The sequence below is a fragment of the Haliotis cracherodii genome, unplaced genomic scaffold (assembly GCF_022045235.1).
Source record: "Haliotis cracherodii isolate W230 unplaced genomic scaffold, xgHalCrac1.p SCAF_9, whole genome shotgun sequence".
NCBI classification, from domain to species: domain Eukaryota; kingdom Metazoa; phylum Mollusca; class Gastropoda; order Lepetellida; family Haliotidae; genus Haliotis; species Haliotis cracherodii.
In genome coordinates this window covers 46,194,041-46,209,682 of record NW_027266343.1, presented here as the reverse complement: position 1 = coordinate 46,209,682, position 15,642 = coordinate 46,194,041, and the positions used below count along the sequence as shown (strand labels likewise).

The 15,642-nt window shown below is 39.4% G+C and overlaps 1 protein-coding gene across 1 annotated transcript; it reads left to right on the top strand.

Annotated features, from left to right (window-relative positions):
• The first annotated feature begins 2,356 nt into the window (after positions 1-2,356).
• On the top strand, positions 2,357-15,189 carry LOC139452466 (uncharacterized). The gene is made up of 15 exons (XM_071233958.1): positions 2,357-2,444; positions 5,063-5,202; positions 5,769-5,849; positions 6,617-6,746; positions 7,327-7,520; positions 9,392-9,529; positions 9,726-9,943; positions 10,886-11,089; positions 11,452-11,613; positions 12,313-12,477; positions 12,893-12,997; positions 13,314-13,518; positions 13,742-14,004; positions 14,510-14,658; positions 15,020-15,189. Exons 1-15 carry the CDS (start codon positions 2,401-2,403, stop codon positions 15,123-15,125), a joined length of 2,304 nt encoding a protein of 767 aa, XP_071090059.1. The 5' UTR covers positions 2,357-2,400; the 3' UTR covers positions 15,126-15,189.
• The last annotated feature ends 453 nt before the right edge of the window (positions 15,190-15,642 follow it).

Sequence of the window (15,642 nt, the reverse complement as noted above, 5' to 3'; positions counted from 1 at the left end):
TGTCAACCACAGGTGTGCCCAAATGCCACCTACTTTGAATTATTGGGGATCTCATACAACATAACAGATGATGTTGAAAAAAACGTGATTAACTATTGAAAAACTAATCTGTTGCTTTAGCTTTTACCATGTGGATGTAAAAGACTTCCAATGTGCTCATATAAACAAGAAGGGCTCCATATGTTTTACATTCCTCCCAGTAGTTCCATTTCAATACCTTCGATTATTTTCTCTTTGTTGAAAAAGATGCCTGCTACAACTTCTTACTACATTATTGAACCTTGCCTCTTGGTAAACTAATAAGGAACCAATGGGCATTTCCGCTCTTCTTAAATCACTGCAAGTCTAATGACATCGTTTCTGGTCAGGAAAGCGCATGACCAATGCGGTACAATTTTAGACCAGAGTCATATTCCTCTTGTTACCTTGATAATAAGTCATACCTATTTCCGGTTGAATAATATCCCTTCCGGTAAGGGACAATAATGTCATATGTAATGGGACTATACAGTTTAAAGTCCCATGCTGCTACCTACCTTAATGAGACAGTTATGTGCCCTTACCGTTTTACGACAATACCACCGAATTGGGAAAGCTAATACCAAAGATAGATATAAAACAGTCCAATGCACCTAGGAATACCAATAACAAAAATACATGAACTTCATTTCAGCGTTCAATGTGTAATGAAGTTACTGTACAACCTTGAAACAGAACGTCTCATGCCTCCAGCTGCCATAATAAGACATTTTACCGTCATGACCACCCATTTCAGCCAACCTATTACTATATCTTCATGATTGCTAGCTTACACACGTGTCATGCCAACGTAGGGGGTTGGTTCCGAACACAAAAATACTACCTTACCAATGACAATTTAAAAAACCTTGACACTCAGTGATGGCTACTAAAAACCTCATCAAGTCAATGTCACATGATATTGTCGTAACTGCGTTTTGGCCTCAAAGGCACCATACAACAGTTACCTAAACGTATTACCGTCCCGTGTCACTGGTCACTGTAAGCCATGATTCGACAACTAGCCTGGTCAAGGAGTGATTAGTCTATCGGTGGTTACTCAGAACTGTCCCCATAAGCATTCATGTATCGGCCTACATATACACGAATTAACAAGACACATCACATCTATTTACTAATTATCAGCCAATCATTCCAAATATACTTTGTAAACAAGACAGGGAAGGCTCGGCACAGAGTGGAAAAACAGAGTGATGTTGATGTACCTCAAGCAACTGCAAAGTCCGTACTGCTCTGCAAGTGTTAAAGTTACCTTTTAAAGGTGTTCGAGCCTGGTCTGTCTTTGTCACATGTCTGGATTCATGAATTTGATTCATTTAAACGTACAGACGTTTTTGGATATCTTTTTTATATGCGGCCATATTGGATTTTCATTTTGATAATTTTTTTCACCGAAATTTTCAATTAAAGATCACGTCTTGTAAGGTTTTTGACAGAAACTATTGCAAAGTTTACATGGAGTTCGTTACTTGGATCCCGCTATTGCTGCTTGTAGCTATATTTTATTATTATTATTATTATTATTATTATTACCATACGAATTAACCTATTTTTTAACACCATACACACGAAGAGATATAACGGCGCTCATAACAAGGTCAGAATCCTGTTTTAGTACATGTCCCTATCCCAAACAATGTTACAAACTATTCAAACCTCTTCTTGAAAGGTTGATCTTATCATAAGGCATTGTCATGTCTCTAATCCGGAACAAGGCCAGGCGTAGTCTAAATATGTACTCACAAAGTCATTCCTTGATTGTATAAGGATTATGGTTAATCTTTGAGACAAGGATTCAGTGGTCCATTTGCAGGACCAAGCAATATATCTCTCTTTGTACGTATGTTTATGGAGCTTTGGAATCCAGTACAAAAGAGGAATAGACATGTTTTCGGGTTTTAAAATCAAATCAAAAGTACTGATGCATGTTTTTTCTTCCTCAGTTCACGTACTGACCTTAATTGTGGCACTTTTTGATATGTCAATTATATCAAGTTCTTTGATAGTGCAGGATTTCTGAACATACATCTACTGATACTTATATGTATAAAACGCTAGTTTCCAGTGAATGCAATTTCCTTAAACTCTCAAACTATATCATATATAATTCGTATACATACATTATCATTCCAGACAACAGCTGGTAGGCATACATGTACATTAACCTCATTCTAGTAAACACCAATACACATACAGTACACGCGTCACTCTTATAAACATCTGATGTGCTCACATACGCTATAACGACATTTGTGTTGGCCTGTGTTAAATTTAGGTAGGCCAGATTTAGTTGACCTATATCTGTAATATATTTAAGACGAAACTGACTTCTCGCTCATTATCTTCTAGGATGCAGCCAAAATGCATGGGATTTTAATCATAACAACATTTGCAGTGACGGCAACGTACGTATATGGTTGCATAAATTATTGCCTGTTCCTCCAAATGTCATGCATTGTTATGTCGATTGTTATGTACAGTGAGTAATCAGTCATTTGTATCGTGGACGATCAGCTTGAATTTGGATGCGAAGTCACGGTGACTAAGTGGTCAAACCGAAAACTGCTGACATACAGGTAATCATAAAGAGTTAATCTGGGATTCAAACCCACGATCAGCCTCTTCCTGACTTATTTTAACGGACGAACAGCACGGCGATGATAGAGCGGATGTCGACATATTACAATGGTTCTGTACACAGTAAGATGCAACTATTGTACTTCTCGGCAGGACGAAGATATTGATGCCTCTTTTAATTGATAAATATTTGTGCATACATACAATGTACTGTTCTTATACCTTTTTCTTGCTGTTAAGTGAAATGCAAACGTACCTCGTCAATTGCGAGGCAGATAGACGTGATATTATGTTTTAACTTAATATGTCCTGTTTTACTTGTGAAATATGGTATAATTAGTTACCAAATTTCAAACGTCATTTCACATCAAAATATTGGCGAAATATATAGGCCAATAAGACAAAGTCAAAAACTAGTCCAGAACCGATCCCAAACAAACTGTTTAAATTAGATCGTAATAAACATGTCTTATCTTGTTGTCATGTCTTTAATCCAAAACAAGGCCAGCTGACTCCTTCACATTACTGACATAAATGTTCCGATCAACATATGTGAAGTCTGAATGTTAACCATTGTATACTCCAAATCTGCCGTAAGAGGCGATTAACGGGATCGCGTGGTCAGGCTCGCTGACTTGGTAGAAGCATGTCATCGATCCCAATTGGGTTGATCGATGCTCATGGTATCAATCACTGGATTGTCTGGTCCAGACTCGATTATTTATAGACCGCCGTCATATAGCTGTAATATTGCTTGGTGCGGCGTAAAACAACCAACCAACCAACCAACCAACCAATCCAAATCTACATGTATTTCCCATCCAGTATAATAAACATACAGATTCTACATTGTGTAATGACATCATGTGCTAAAGAATGGTGTTACTAGCAAGTGAACCTAACTACTCCCCCCCCCCCCACCCCACCCCACCCCCCCACCACCCCACCCCCCCAACCCCCGACGGAAAGTTTTACACTTCGAAGATGTTTGTTGATGCCCGTACAAGGTTACTTTATATTATTTATTTACAACATACCTCTTTTCACTTGCTTTAAATGATTTCCGTGACTGAATTGGTTGTTTCAGAGACAACCCCAAACAATAAGGTTTAATACCATTTCCTGCCATAATAGTTCACCTCTACAGACATCGGACTGAACAGAGAACTGTACACTACACATACAAAGATATGAGTCTGGAAATGTCATTGAGTTATCATGTACAAAACTGTGATCAATTCGTACTTTGAAATCAGCGTTTACGCAGAACTACATGATATAACCGTGATATCAGCTTTTCCCAAGCAAGGGTGAAGATGCGTCAGTTGTAATGAGATTAGATGTTTTTGCGCCACAGCATTTCGATCACACCAGACTGTAAAACGACAAACCAGTCAATAATATCATGGGCAGCGATGACCAGTGGAAAATAAATAGCTTGAGCAGTGGTGGTCAGTATCTGATATCTAAGCTACAATGATAGGTGAATACTGTCATGAGCTACCAAGACCAGTGGAAAATAAATAGCTTGAGCAGTGGTGGCCAGTATCTGATATCTAAGCTACAATGATAGGTGAATACTGTCATGAGCTACCAAGACCAGTGGAAAATAAATAGCTTGAGCAGTGGTGGCCAGTATCTGATATCTAAGCTACAATGATAGGTGAATACTATCATGAGCTACCAAGACTAGTGGAAAATAAATAGCTTGAGCAGTGGTGGCAAGTATCTGATATTTAAGCTACAATGATAGGTGAATACTGTCATGAGCTACCAAGACCAGTGGAAAATAAATAGCTTGAGCAGTGGTAGCCAGTATCTGATATCTAAGCTACAATGATAGGTGAATACTATCATGAGCTACCAAGACCAGTGGAAAATAAATAGCTTGAGCAGTGGTGGCCGGTATCTGATGTCTAAGCTACAACGACAGGTCAATACTATCATGAGCTACCATGACCAGTGAAAAATAGATAGCTTGAGCTGTGGTGGCCAGTATCTGATATCTGAGCTACAATGACAGGTGAATACTATCATGAGCTACCAAGACCAGTGAATAATATATAGCTTGAGCTGTGGTGGTCAGTATATGACATCTAAGCTACAATGACAGGTGAAAACTGTCATGAGTGAGTGAGTAAGGTTTTACGCCGCTTTTAGCAATATTCCAGCAATATCACGGCGGAGGACACCAGAAATGTGCTTCATAACATTGTACCCATGTCGGGAATCGAATCCGGGTCTTTGGCGTGACGAGCAAACGCTTTATAATTAACCACCACGAATGCTATCATGACCTACCAAGACCAGTGGATAATAAATAGCTTGGGTAGCGATGGCCAGCATAGACATCGGTGATCGGTGACCAACAAAATGAACAACAACGGCCAGTCAATAATATAACGATTTTATAAATGTCGTATTACGGATTCTTCTATATGTCTAGTGTTGCCGCCGCTGTCTGTAACAACGAGTGTAACTGGAACGGACGGTGCATCAACAACAACTGCCAGTGTTTTCAGGGATTCTACGGCAACGACTGCAGTGGTGATTGTGGATGCCAAGGCTATGGACGCTGTGCCAGTGGTACACACGTAACATTTATATCAATTTCAAATATTATCACAAAAATCGGAAAGCTGGATATTTTCAAGTGAAGAATTGGTTTGATGTCGCCCTATATATTCGTTTTAAAATTGTACAGAAATGTTTTAAATCACACTTAGTTTGTATATTACAAACGCTCAAAAGTATGTTGCGTTTGGCTTCATTATTCGATGTCGATTGCTTTTGTTTTCATGCCGAAGTATAGCAAATGCCTTGCGTTTATCGAAACGGTAAATCTGATAATTTGGATATATATCTAGTTTTAAGTAAATCTGTGAAACATAATTACTGGTGATTGTAGTGTCCTTTCACGACATATGTAAAAATGTATATTTTGATCAAGTCACCGTATGGCTGAAATATTTCCGACGTGACTTTAAAGTTGAATTCCTTTGGCGCATGTGCAAATTATTAACATCGCCAACCCTCGTTCGAAGTTGATTGCAACACGTTTTCAGATTAAGTGTCTCGTCCTCTATAACACAGAATAATATAATAATTTAAACAACTTCAGTTGAAACGGTTCATTAATATATGACTGACAGACCAAACTTGCCTTTGTGCCGACGGATGGAAATGGAACCCGACTCAACATAAATGTGTGTGGGACTGCCAATGTATGAATGGTATGTTTAAATTTGGTATATTTAGTGATACACAGTCATGTCTATGTGTGGTGTGGGAATTCTAATTGGAATTCTGAAACAGATCTTCTTGACACTTTACTCATGATACAAACTTCAGTAAAATCGTTTTCTTGATTACAGTGAAATATTCCTTGATCTGAAATGTTTTATTGTGATACAGCATTAAATTAACTGCTTGTTTTGAATTTGATGTTAACGTATCAGTCAGTATGTCTAACTTGCGTGACTGTGATGTAATTACAACATAACTTAGGCCACCAGTAAGACATCATTTAAAAGTACTCTTATGGGAAGTATACATGTATGTACACTTTCGTAACCCTTAATTCTTTGAATAATTCATGGTTAACACAAATGTCTGGTTAATCGAAAGAAGACACAAATATAACATGGCGGATACTATTAAGGCCGCTTTATCTCAGCTGTCGTTTTGATTATTACCGAATCGAATACTGAATGTTCTGTTTAGCGAGGATTCATCTGTAGAGTGTAAGCACATTACTTCGAGTAGAAACGGGTTAGTATATTAAAAAGCCTTACGTGTTTATACAACAAGTAGAAACAATTAAAACCCAGACCTATTCCAGGTTACACATTCAAACGAAACCATTTCGATAGCACTGAAACTTTAATCGTTTGCACACGAAAATAACAAAACAATAACGAAGGTTCCACCTCTCGAACATTACACAAAAACATTAATATTATCAAGATGTTACAATTTCTAAACCATTTCTCTACTGAAGGCGAGTCTTGTATCGGCCCTGGGGAGTGTGGATGTACCCTGAAATGCAAATATGGCGCCTGTCGTAATGGTCAGTGTGTGTGCTGGGAAGGATACAAGGGAGTTGACTGCTCAAAGTATGATTCTAGCATGTAAGTTTGTATCTGACCAGCAGTAAAACCGACAAAAGTCATACTATACATACCTGGTATAGAACATGAACATAAGTAAGTACACAACAGCACATAATGAAATTAACGTGTTACTTTTCGTGATGAAAGAACATATGAGAGACAACAGGAAGTCAGGACACAACGGTAAATTTTGGGGGGCAAATTACCTTTGAAAACATATAATGAAAAACAGTCCAGAGATTTTCTTCATGTTCAAACTGTAGTAATCTAGATTTGCCATCTATATTACTTACTTACTTACATGGACTATATTTGATAGATTTGTTTCAGGGTATGTTTGACATACTAACCTACTTGATGAACATGTCGTAACATGTACGTTGATGCCTGCAAAGTGCCTATTGTTTATACAATTACTGTCGTTTGTGGGCCAGACTTACGAACAAGCATGCACTGTTGGACATGGACGTTGGTCGTTAATGCGTACATGTATCTCTTGTTCATAATGACGTGCAAAAACGATTCCCGTGCAAAAATGAAGCAGTAAATTTGAACGTTGGTGGTTGATATTTCTTTGTTTCCGTCGTTTGTCCTCCAGAATGATGAACAAGGATGTGGCGGTAGGCATGAACTTGGGTGGAATCAGCTACTACTCCTCTGAGGTGAAGTTCGTGGACGTCCACAAGCTGTCCCAGCAGTGGGTCACGGAGAGAGATGGACGACATGATTGGAACACTCATGAACAGGACACGCTACACTTGAGGGCAGATGGCTACCCAGCTAGTCTCGAACGTACGTTGAACAGGTTGTGTCTTGCACATGCAGGCTTGAGTGAACGTTGTGATAACACTAGTCCACGCGTTTAAATCACATGGAAAAAGGTTGACGTATAACTATATGTTCATTTAAGAATTGAACGTCAGTTTGGATGGGTTCATTGAAGTGTGAACGATTGAACGATTTAAAGTGCTGGTTAAACTGTGTGAACCTCCGAGCTTGCGAAGAGGTTCACACGAAAGTTTAACCAGCGCTTTAAATCGTTCACACTTCAATGAACCCATCCAAACTGACGTTCAATTCTTATAATTTCATACTTTGTAGTTTACTGGTCTCGCCAAATGATATCGTAACAATGTTTGCTTAAATTTGAAGTCCTCTGCTTTCGCCGAAGAACATTGCAACAATGTTATTTCGTCGATATTTGTCGGCTCTCGGTCACATACGTTTCCCCACTCATACTCAGTTACGCAAAGAAAAATAGTTCTTTGAATATATACAACATAATCTGGAAATATGTCAACATAATTTCATTCTCTGAAAAAATTTACAAACAATATTTTGGATAAATCAAATTTTGAAAATAGGTTACAGAAAGGTGAACAAAAATATAAACATGACCTCCATGCGCCGAGGCGAGGTCAACCTTCAAGCGCGGATTATATATAACGTCACATAAGTTTGTAAAGAGGTGCATTTCGAGTCGAACGGGAGGATGAAATTTATACATACTGTTGTTGAAAATGACGTTTATGAAGCAGTTATGGAAAACACCCCAACGTGTGAACCCTCTCATGGCACTAGCAAATTGGGAATATCACCGATTTATGAATGTGTTGCTTGTGTTTGGATAATCGCAAACCAATTCGGACGATGCGGAATGGACTGGTGGGGATTGAACAGAGTGCTCTGAAACTTGTGTGTTTTTGTGTTAATTTTCAACGTCAGGGTGTGTTATATTTGGAGTTTGGGATTTGTCGCGTGTGCTGTAATACTTTGCTTAGCTGGTGTTTCTTGTCACCTAAGATGGACCAACTGTATGACCCGATGCCAGCTTCAATTCTGTGCCCCGTCACTCCTCATGTGCCGCCGCTTCTCGGCCTAGAATGCACGGAGAAGGTCGGCCAACTCAGAAACCGGAATAGTAGATTTATAAATCCGTCTACGGATATTTTCTCGTCTCCGATGACCAATCGGTAATACAGGTAGGCAAGGTTTTTTTTCTGTTTTAATTTAAGTTTCTTTCCTTACCTTTTTATGTTTTATGGCTTCTCAAAATCTTAGATTTTTTCCCGATACGATAGTGAATCGGGTTTTAGTTTGCGATTGATCAGGAGCAGTCGCGTTGGCTCTGTGACAGCAGGGTACGACATTGCTTTCATTGTTGCTAGATTCCCGTCATTTCCGAAAACAAGGCATCAAGGTCAATATCGCTCAATTAATCAATTTCGTTCACCTCTGTAATTTTACAGAATTATTTTTCTTTACCTGCGTTATTAGTGTTGAAAGATAACTACTCCATATCCAAATCACCGTAAGGACAATCCATTTTGTAGCTAGACGCAATCAAACACCAGAAATTTATTTATTTATAAGTCAGATGACATGTTACACGACCAGGCAAAAATACTTAATTAATTACATTGCTGATAAATGTAGGGCTTGAAAAAGAAAATAGAAAAACGAGTTGATTGTAAACACCGATCGAGAATTCGGGGAAACCCAGGAAAGTAGTTCCGGCAAAAGTTCAGCCAATCAGCATGAAAGAAACAGTGTAAACTTCAAAGTATGTAATTATCATATGACTACGTAATTGATACTTACATAATTTGCTAACTTATCTCATGTCAGTTTCTCCAATTTCATATCAATTTAATTGTTTCCAGCTGGACAGAAACTTCTGCAGTTAATGTTCAGAGATTTTGGACCACATGAAGAGATGGGGAATTTTACTGCACTCTATGATGGCGAGGGGATTATAGACTTTGGACTTACTGAAGAACACGTGCTTTATGATGGAAAAGGTAGCACTGGATGATTTAACAAAACGTGATAAACAGCATATGCAATTCAAGTATCTTTACATTATACACAGCTGTGAGATATACTTCATCTTATTTTATTGAAGTTAAAGAATTCGTAACTACGTTAAAAATAACCCTTGAGTGAATTACATGTTTCAGAACCTAAATACGTTTCTTGAACTGTTCTTTATTCAAGGTCGCATGGTTGTTAGAATGCCAAAGATTGGTTCAGGGGGCTTCACCCTGACGATCCATAAGACGAATCCGAAGAATCCATTAAGGAACATCCGAGTTCTTATCCCAGGCTACGAGAATGTGTACGATCGGTTCCCATTTCACCCAGCCTTCTTAGAAAATCTCAAACGATACTCCGAACTCCGTTTCATGGACTTCTTGTCTACCAACGGTCATAAGGTGACTTCCATTCAATATTATAGCCTAATCAGGATGGGCGATGAATACATCAATGTTCTGTTTGGGTGTAAGGATACACTCAAGTGATCACAGACATACAAGGGTCGTTTTCGCCAGCTGTGGCATGGTGACTACGAGATGTTTCCGTTTCGTACATTCTGATTAGATTAATATACTCCCCAAAACAGTAGGGATTACTCGAACATACCAGATGATAACAGAAATATCTGTTGGTATCGAGTGATGGTAATGGGTGGATAAAAAAGGAAGGAATGTGTGTGACATGATGATCGACAGAACGTGTTGGCGGTGTATTGTAAGGGAAAAGAAACATGGACATGAACGTTTAAGATGACTTGATCCATAATCTGTCACCCCCATTCCCACGATTAGTCAAACTTTCGTTTATACTTAGCCGCATGGCTCGAGTCAATCTCCCAATGACAACATGAGGGAGTCGTGCCACGCCCGGCCAAGTTAACACAAAAGGTGGCCCTTGACGTCGGCGTAAGGTCTCCCGATCATGTCCTAGACGTGCCTTCTGAGGGAAAGATCATGACACATGTCTGGTCATTGCATACTGGATATGATTTGCTGCTGGCAAGAATACTGTTAACATTGGCATTACATCGCCTCAACACCAACCTAAAATAACATTTTAGAAACCCCAACATATCTAGGCTTTAGTTTGCGCTCCGCTGAGGGCGGTTGGGGTAGACTAGTGGTTATAATGTTAGCTCCTCACGCCAGGGGCCCGGGTTCGATGCCTCACATTGGTATTGTGAAGCCCATTTCTGGTGTCCCCTAGCGTGATATTCCTGGAATATTGCTAAAAGCGGTGTGAAGCCATACACACTCACACGAATGACTGAACACTGGCATATTAGGAACCGAAACACCTTTCTATTCTTTTAACAAACTTCTATGTGATATCATCTGCAGCCAGAGCCAACAACATGGGCTGACCGTAATACCCCTGATTCTTACACCCAAGAGGGGTCACGTGGCGGGGCCATCGAGTACATGATACAGTTAGCCAATACACTGGGAGCCAATCCTTGGTTCAACATTCCTCATGCTGCAACTGATGACTACGTCAAAAACTTTGCTCAGCTGGTGAAGCAGACACTGAGGCCTGACCTGAAGGTGACCCATGTCATTTACTCGTATCAAGGTGTTCAGAACTGGATTTTCAGTTTTGGTATTGACATGCAACAATAGGGTCGAAACCACGACGACAATCCAAAATATGTTTGAACTATTTAAGAATGAGTTGATACATGCATATAAAATATGAACTTAATAACATTCATGGATTTCTGGAAGCCATTTAATGTAGTACATTAATGTATACATTGAATGACACAGGAATCAGGCAATTTAACATGTAACCTAACATTGATACAATCATATGAAGTCTTCTAATGTGATTGATGCATTTCGAATGCCAAAACTTCTGAATTACTAGACTAATTTTACTGACAGTGTGATGGTGTGGATGTTTGTAGGTGTACCTGGAATACTCCAACGAGGTATGGAACGGTATATTCCGACAGACTAAATACTCACGCGAGCAGGGTCTCAAGCTGAATCTTGACTCTCAGCAGTGGAAGGCAGGACAGTTTTATTATGGCAGAAGATCAGCTGAGATAGTTGACATCTGGAATCAGGTAGGTCTTATGAGTCCTTACCTTATTTATAACCCTCGCGAGGACCTGGGTTAGAGATCGCCAGTGACTTGATTGTTTGGGTGTCACCTTGCCCTGATGACGTGGGACTTTGCTCATAATATCAACCACCGGTTTGTCTGGCTCAAACCTATTTACCGGCCGCTGTGATATAGCTGGGGTGTTTCTACCTGTGACGTAACAACAAACACATAAGAAACACAAAGAGTTCTAATGGTATATTCGTATTCGCAGCGAAACTTGTTATGTATTTTAATAACTATAATTAACAACAGGTGTGCAAAAATCGGTCGAATATGTCATTCCCATGCGGTAGTGTCCGTTGTAAATAAAGTTCTGGCTGGCCGCAGAAAACATTCTACAACAATGCAGGAAGTAATTTTTCTCTCAATACTTTGACGTTCAGAAATTTGGTAAGTGTGGGCCTGGGCCTAGTTTTATCACACATGATATATCTCATTTACGTGCAACAACATTTGGATATGAACACGAAAACCTAATGTGGTTAATTTGCTTTGTTAACAACGTGAAATTACCAACACAGTGTTGCAGGTATCAGTGGATCCTCAGATCAAAATATGCCCAATGTCAATTATGTCTATAGATATTTCAAATGATACATGAAAATAAGTGAAGCGTTGCCTAATTGTTTCCAGGTATATAAGTGTGATGTAATTTCAGGTGTACGGATCTGCCAAGGACAAGCTGTACCCTATTTTTGCATGGCAGACAGGGTACAAGGGCTATTACAGACAGGCGGTGGCGGCACTGGGAGATAAGATAAAGAAGTTCAAGGCCCTTGGTCTCACGGGCTACTTCAACTGCGATCAGGCTGCCGACAAACACGTAGGTGCCAAGTTTGATAAAGCAGTTGAAAAATAAACGTGACAGCTACTCGAACTCGCATATTGTGCCATGGAACTGTGTATTATAAACATAAAGGTACACTTTCAATACAACTAAAACACTAATAGCAGTATTGACATCATCAGATACTGCAATAATCCTTTTACCCTGAATGAAGCAGTTTATCTCAACAGGGCGTATTTGATAGCCGTTAATATAAAGACAATTAGACGGAGAAACAATTAATTAGACTTTCTATTCCACGTCTTGTATTATGCGATCATCTGCCTAGCTTCCATTTGAGGTGGATCAAAGCAATCCATGGTTTGGTGAATTCTTTGGGGTGCTTGTCGTTCAGTCTACCCAATGCCCTTGATGACTGACAGATTTGTAGCCGTGTTGTATTATGTTTCAGGCAAAGGAGATCGTGTCCATGTCTATGTCTCAGATTCAGGATCTGTGCAAGAAAGATGTCCCAGACATGGAAGATTATCTCCATTACTACTTAAACATGTCCAAGGTGAACCATATAATCACATGCAAGCAAACACATTACTACCTCATACTGACTAACACAATATATAAAGGTATTCCAAACATGGCAGATTTGTTCGAATAAGCAATAGAACATTTCCACAACAGATGTTTTGCACAAGTTTAATACTGAGAGGAAAATAATGGACGCCAATATAAGAACTACATCCCTACATATAAATATGTTATCTGGCCCAGTGTGCCAGTATCACCCCTCCCATACTTGATTCAGTGACTTTTGCATTATGCCTGTATTATGCCAGTTATACACCATGTCCACTGACTGGTGCATCTGTTGTCAGAGTCACGGCCTGCAGCTGGTAATGTACGAGGGAGGACCGGGAGTGATGGAGAGTGGTGCCATAGCTCACTTCGGTCAGCACACGCAGGCAGTGACCGACAAGGCCATTGCCTTCAACAAGGACAGCCACATGGAACAACCCATCATTGACATCATGGACACATGGTTCAAACTCGTTACACAGGATCCGACCAATAAATCACCTGGTAACACATATGGCAATTATATATTTTAGAGGTGCATTGTAAGAGTTCTATGCATCCATAATTACAAGAATCATACTATACATTGGATGTAAACGTATACATTGGATGCAAAGATACGGACAAGCTGTGAATACATTATTAGTATTTTAATATGATATCGCTGAAACAAGAAAACCCTTTCTACAATACACTTGGATCTGACTCTTTAAATTTCATTTATCAGGAGGTATATTTAATTACTTCTCCTACACAAGTACACCCTCCAAGTACGGAAGTTGGGGGATGTTCGAGTACACGGGAGAGGATCCCAAGACAGTGCCAAAGTTCAGGGGAGTGCAACGGTTTATCACGGACCATTACAAGTCGAATCCCCTAGGTCCTCAGTGCAGCTTTGTGAAAGCAGGAGCCTTGGCGTATGGGTGTTTCCAGCAGACCACTGGAGTTTTTAAGTGTGGACAGTCTGACAACAATGGCCGGTCTTGGAGTGTAAGCGCAGCTGACTCATAATATATAAGTTTAACATGTAATTACTCTTAAAAGAGTTATTGATCATGAGTTGGGTTTAACGCTGATTTGAAAGTATTTCAGTTTTACGAGGGTAAATAAAAAAGTTGGCGACTCCTAGATATAGGTTTGTGTTTTGTGAGGTTTGTAGTAACCTTGGAAGACATAACAACAAAGTCAACCAGAGAATATGACAGGGTGAGGAAAACTGCAAACATGGCGAAAGCTTCTTTGATAGGCATTTAGAAGTTGGAGTACTACGTAAAGGTAAGATTTATGGATGAACAACTTGTAATAAAGAGGTTGTTCATCCATAAATTCTTACCCTTACTTAATGGCGAAAGCTGATAAGTTAGTTCTGATTAGGAACCAAGTATAAAATATACATATATGATATGTGGATGTGTGTGAGTAAATGTGTAGTATGCTTATGCGTATCTCAAGTAACACATGAATATCAATATATTCTTCATCTTGTGTTGTCCAGTTCTACCCAAGTGTCAACCAGTCACAGGGCGAGTTTTTGGTTCTCGACGGCTACAACCCCAAAACGTTCTCTCTTTATGTGCGTCTGACGGACACCATGGGTGCCAATAGCTACTACGTGTACAACACTCGAGGCATGAAATGGAGCACGTAAGTAAATGACTTCGTAAATAAACGAACTTATAGTCATTTTCTAGTTGTATTATTAGGAAACGAAACTGCAAACGATACAGTTAAAAACACAACGTATAGGAAAAGTACAGCTGTTATCACAGACTGTTAAAGTTCCATGAAGTAACCTCCTTTTTCATTTTCCCTTAAGATTCAAGCGTGAAGTAAACTCTTCAGTTTAGCTCTCAAGTGCGTCAATTTGAGTGTAAACATCTATTCACATTGGACATATAATGACAATCACCTTCATGTCTTCAGTAATCCTGACAGCAACGTAAATCCATGACATAGCCATGGCATGTGTGTTTTCTGTTTGAATATACGTAACGTATTAATTCAGTTTGCAGGTGTTTAGATATTACGAAGAAGAAGCTGCATACGACCTTCTGCCACGACTTCCCAATGGGGTCTATGACAATCTCGATGCGCATGCCCACTGCGCCTGATGTATCTGGGGAAATGCAAGATACAATATATACAATATCTAGTAAATTCATATCACAACACGCATTCAAGAATTGTGTATTACTGTTCATGCCATCTTTTTAGGAATTGTAAGACCAGATTTAGTGTCAAACACTAGTTAGTCTAGTCCAGACTTGAATATTTACAGACCGTCATGATAATCGCTTTCTGCAGTTAAAACAGTATCCACTATGTTTATTATAACTTGTTCATGTACACGTCAATCCTTCCTCCTGCAACTGAAAACAGAAAATGTACAATTACCCCATCTACTACCCTTTCCACTTCTTGTAAATATCCCCGGCCGCGTCATACCAAAAGACGTTAAAAGATGGTACTTGTTGTTACCCTGTCTGGCGCTCGGCATTAAGGGGCTAAAACAAGGACTGGTCGGCTCGGAGTCAGTATACTGTGTCTGAGTGGGGTATTCATGTTAAACTTCGGCATGGTATCTCAGTGAACTAGCACCATAAATCGGCATCAGTCCGGACTAGTACA

What these genes read in the sequence shown, in the direction of transcription:
- LOC139452466 (XM_071233958.1), top strand. Translation starts at nt 2,401, where the DNA reads ATGCATGGGATTTTAATCATAACAACATTTGCAGTGACGGCAAC. An exon ending in CGTGCTTTATGATGGAAAAG is followed by an intron (nt 9,530 to 9,725) that starts GTAGCACTGGAT and finishes TCTTTATTCAAG; the next exon opens with GTCGCATGGTTGTTAGAATG. An exon ending in CACTGAGGCCTGACCTGAAG is followed by an intron (nt 11,090 to 11,451) that starts GTGACCCATGTC and finishes GGATGTTTGTAG; the next exon opens with GTGTACCTGGAATACTCCAA.